The sequence below is a fragment of the Alexandromys fortis genome, unplaced genomic scaffold (genome assembly GCF_014885135.2).
Source record: "Alexandromys fortis isolate MF-2015 unplaced genomic scaffold, M_Fortis_MF-2015_v1.1 scaffold_1396, whole genome shotgun sequence".
NCBI classification, from domain to species: Eukaryota; Metazoa; Chordata; class Mammalia; order Rodentia; family Cricetidae; genus Alexandromys; species Alexandromys fortis.
The window spans coordinates 5,827-9,313 of record NW_026069260.1 but is presented as its reverse complement, the minus strand read 5'-3'; the positions used below and the strand labels follow the sequence as shown (position 1 = coordinate 9,313).

Sequence of the window (3,487 nt, the reverse complement as noted above, 5' to 3'; positions counted from 1 at the left end):
AGAGATCTGTGTGCATCCAGCTCCTGGTGCTGGGGCTTAATTCCACTGACTGGCTAGCTTGGAGATTTTGTTAGGCTCATAACAACGAGAATGAGGAAGTCTCTAACACTTTTACCTACATGTGGGATCTTTTTCCTCCTACTGGGTTGTGTTGTCCACCTCCACATGAGGGTGTGTGACTAGTCTTATTGCATGCTGGTAGGTCATGTTGCATTAATATCAACGGGAAGGCTGCACTTTTCTGAAGGGTGATGGAGCAGTGGATCTGGGGAGAGAGGAGGTGAAGTTGTTGGGGTTACTGTATGACAGAAGAATAAACATGAAAAGAGAAGTGCCATCCAAAGTGCCTTTCCTTCTGCCACTGTCAGACAGACTCACCCCCTTCTCTCCTACTTCCTTGCAGGGACCCTCCATAAACCCAAAATCAAGACTGAGCCAGGATCTATGATCACCTCAGGAAGTCCCGTGGACATCTGGTGTCAGGGGACTCTGGAGGCAGAAATCTATGCTCTCCATAAAGAGGGAAGACAAAAACCTTGGGGTACACAGACCCCAGAGAAGCCGGAGAACAAGGCCAAGTTCTCCATCCCTTCTGTGACCCACCTAGATGCAGGGCAGTATCGCTGTTACTACTACAGCTCGGCTGGCTGGTCAGAGCGCAGTGACACCCTGGAACTGGTGGTGACAGGTGAGGGGACAGGCAGGGTCTCAGGCTCTGCTCTCAGGAGTATTCCCCTCCCTCAGCCTAGCCCTGAAGAACATTGTGGCTGTGTGAGCACATGTAACAGTCTGCCGCCTTCTGTCCTAGGAATCTACAGGATTAAACCCCGACTGACAGCCCTGCCCAGCCCTGTGGTGACCTCAGGAGGGAACATGACTCTCCAATGTGTCTCATGGGTGGGATATAACAAGTTCATTCTCACCAAGGAAGATCAGAAGTTCCTCAGCTCCGTGGACTCACAGTATATACACAGTACTAAGCGGTACCAAGCCTTGTTCTCTATAGATCGTGTAACACCAGATCACAAAGGGACATTCAGATGTTATGGTTACTACAATCATACCCCACAGTTGTGGTCAGTACCCAGTGACCCCCTGGAAATACACATCTCTGGTGAGTCACTCCCATCATTGACCAATCATATCTGATTCCCGATGCCCTTTGCCATGGAAGTGCCCCACTGGGTAGTTGCAGATAAAGAGTAAGAAAGGAAGAGCCTGGTTCCTGAGCCTGAGACCACCCCTGGGTAGAAGCAGTGACATGGGCAGGGCAGGATGGGAGAGGATAAGTCCTTGGTAAAAACCAGCTCCTCCATCACTAACCTGTCACCTTCCTCTAGGGCTGTCTAAGAAGCCCTCCCTACTGACTCACCAAGGCCATATCCTGGATCCTGGAAAGAGCCTCACCCTGCAGTGTTGCTCTGACATCAAATATGACAGATTTGCCCTGTACAAATTGGAGGGAGCTGACTTCATCCAGCAAGATGGCCAGTTGACTCAGTCTGGTCTCCACATGGCCAACTTCACACTGGGCTTTGTGAGCAGCTCTACTGGAGGCCGGTACAGATGCTATGGTGCTCACAACCTCTCCTCTGAGTGGTCAGCATCCAGTGACCCCCTGGACATCCTGATTACAGGTGAGGAACTAAATAGATTCCCTCGGGCACCTAACTTCTACTAGGGCTCTCTTTGGGGAATTAAGGAGGTGATGGCTGGGATGAGGGACAGGGATATTATTTGGGAATAGATACAGAAACAGGGGAGCAGGAGAGGGGCTCAGGAAAAGAAAAGAAACAGAGTCCTGGGTGTTCACAGAAGATCCAGGTGATGTGATGTGTCAGCTCAGAACATTGAAGGCAGCCTCTCATCATCTCTCTTTTCTTTAGGACAGTTTCAGGTCCGTCCTTCCCTCTCTGTGAAGCCTAACTCTACGGTACACTCTGGAGACAATGTGACCCTGTTGTGTAAGACAGCAGACACAGTGGACACTTTCATTCTGTCCAAGGAAGGAGCAGTACACCAACCGCAGAGGCTAAAACCAAAGTCTCAAGTTCAGGAGTTCCAGGCAGAATTCACCATGAGTGCTGTGACCTCTGACCTCTCAGGCACATACAGGTGCTATGGTTCTCAAGACTCATCTGTCTACCTGTTGTCATATGCCAGTGCCCCTGTGGAGCTCACTGTCTCAGGTGAAGAGATTCTCAACTGTCGTGCTAATTCATAATCCAAACCCTAGGAGAGTTCTTAACTTTGAGGGGACTAAGGGGACAATAAGAATGGTTAGTCAGAAGGCAGTTTCCCCGCCAGAGAAGTGGATACCAGCAGGGATCCCTCAGGAAATGTTCACTCTATTCTCTCTTGCAATCTAGGTTTGGGGTAGACAACATGAGGATCTTGAAGATCTTGCAGGGCAGATGGAAATGATTGAGCAGAGGCAAGTCCCTGGGTTAGCATCTAGCCCTTACCCTCCAATTGTTCTGTTTCCTAGGACCCATTGAAGCCTCTAACCCACCACCCTCAGCTGGTGAGTATCAGGCACCTCAGTGCAGGGAGTATGTCCATCTCCAAAGCCCTTATTTCTCTGTCACTTCAGCTTGGGAGGGAGGGAGGCAAGCAGATACTCCAACAGACCCCAGAAGCCCAGGACTTAGAGGTTGGGGTACAGAAGGTGGCATCCAGAGAAACATGTTCTGGTTCAGTCAGGAGGATGGGTCAGGTGGGTGAGATGGACATTGCCTGTCCATCCTACCTCTAAGACCCTAAGAACAAGTCTCTCACCTGCATGGATGGAGGCAGGCCCCAGAGAGCTAATAAGGACTCTATTGGGAGGTGGGTTCTGATGGGCAATAACTAGTTATGGGCTTGGTAAATCTACTTCTGAAGATGCTGGCTGAACAAGCCCTTCCTGGTCTGAACTGACTGCTGTTTCTCTGAATATAAAGGGGGCCACATGTCTAAGTTTCTGTCTGACCTCGGCTGCACCTCTACTGTGAGAGAGGAGGTCTCCAGAACTTGGTTCAGCAGTCGGTCTGCCCCACAGTGGTGGTGCCGTGTACAAGGGTGGGGCACAGAGCCATGGCAGGGCATTTAGGATGAAACTCAGCTTAGGTAGAGAGAAAAGAGCTGGAAGTCAGAGTCCCTGGGTTCAACTCCCAGCTCTGCCCTTTACAGTCATGATTTGAGGCAGGTGAACTGTCTGGAAGGAAAAACAGACAATTCCTCGCTGCACGATTGTGAGGAGATGATGAGTGCAAAGGTCCAACAGCACCTGCCACACAGTAGGTGCTCAGACAAGCATCAGCAGTCCCCACTCGTGTCACTTGTGCCTCAGGACTGGAAAGATATCTGCAGGCTCTGCTCGGAGTTTCTGTGGCCTTCCTCCTGTTCCTCTTCATCCTTGTCTTCCTTCTTCTCCGACGAAAGCATCAGGGCAAATTCGGGAAGGAAGGTGAGTACGGTCTGGGTGACCTGGGTCTCATGTGGTGAT

General features: G+C 50.6%; 2 protein-coding genes across 2 annotated transcripts in view; both read left to right on the top strand.

Annotated features, from left to right (window-relative positions):
- The window catches only part of LOC126496149 (60S ribosomal protein L31-like), a 5,615-nt gene extending 5,436 nt beyond the window's left edge, over nt 1–179 (top strand). Inside the window, exon 2 of the mRNA XM_050133707.1 lies at nt 171–179. Within this exon, the coding sequence (XP_049989664.1) occupies nt 171–179 (9 nt within the window). The remainder of the gene's footprint in view (nt 1–170) is intronic.
- Nucleotides 180–406: 227 nt separating this feature from the next.
- Nucleotides 407–3,487, top strand: part of LOC126496150 (leukocyte immunoglobulin-like receptor subfamily B member 3) — an 8,901-nt gene continuing 5,820 nt past the window's right edge. Inside the window, exons 1-5 of the mRNA XM_050133708.1 lie at nt 407–688; nt 809–1,114; nt 1,341–1,637; nt 1,887–2,189; nt 2,489–2,524. Coding sequence (XP_049989665.1) covers nt 445–688; nt 809–1,114; nt 1,341–1,637; nt 1,887–2,189; nt 2,489–2,524 — 1,186 coding nt within the window. The 5' untranslated portion in view covers nt 407–444. The remainder of the gene's footprint in view (nt 689–808; nt 1,115–1,340; nt 1,638–1,886; nt 2,190–2,488; nt 2,525–3,487) is intronic.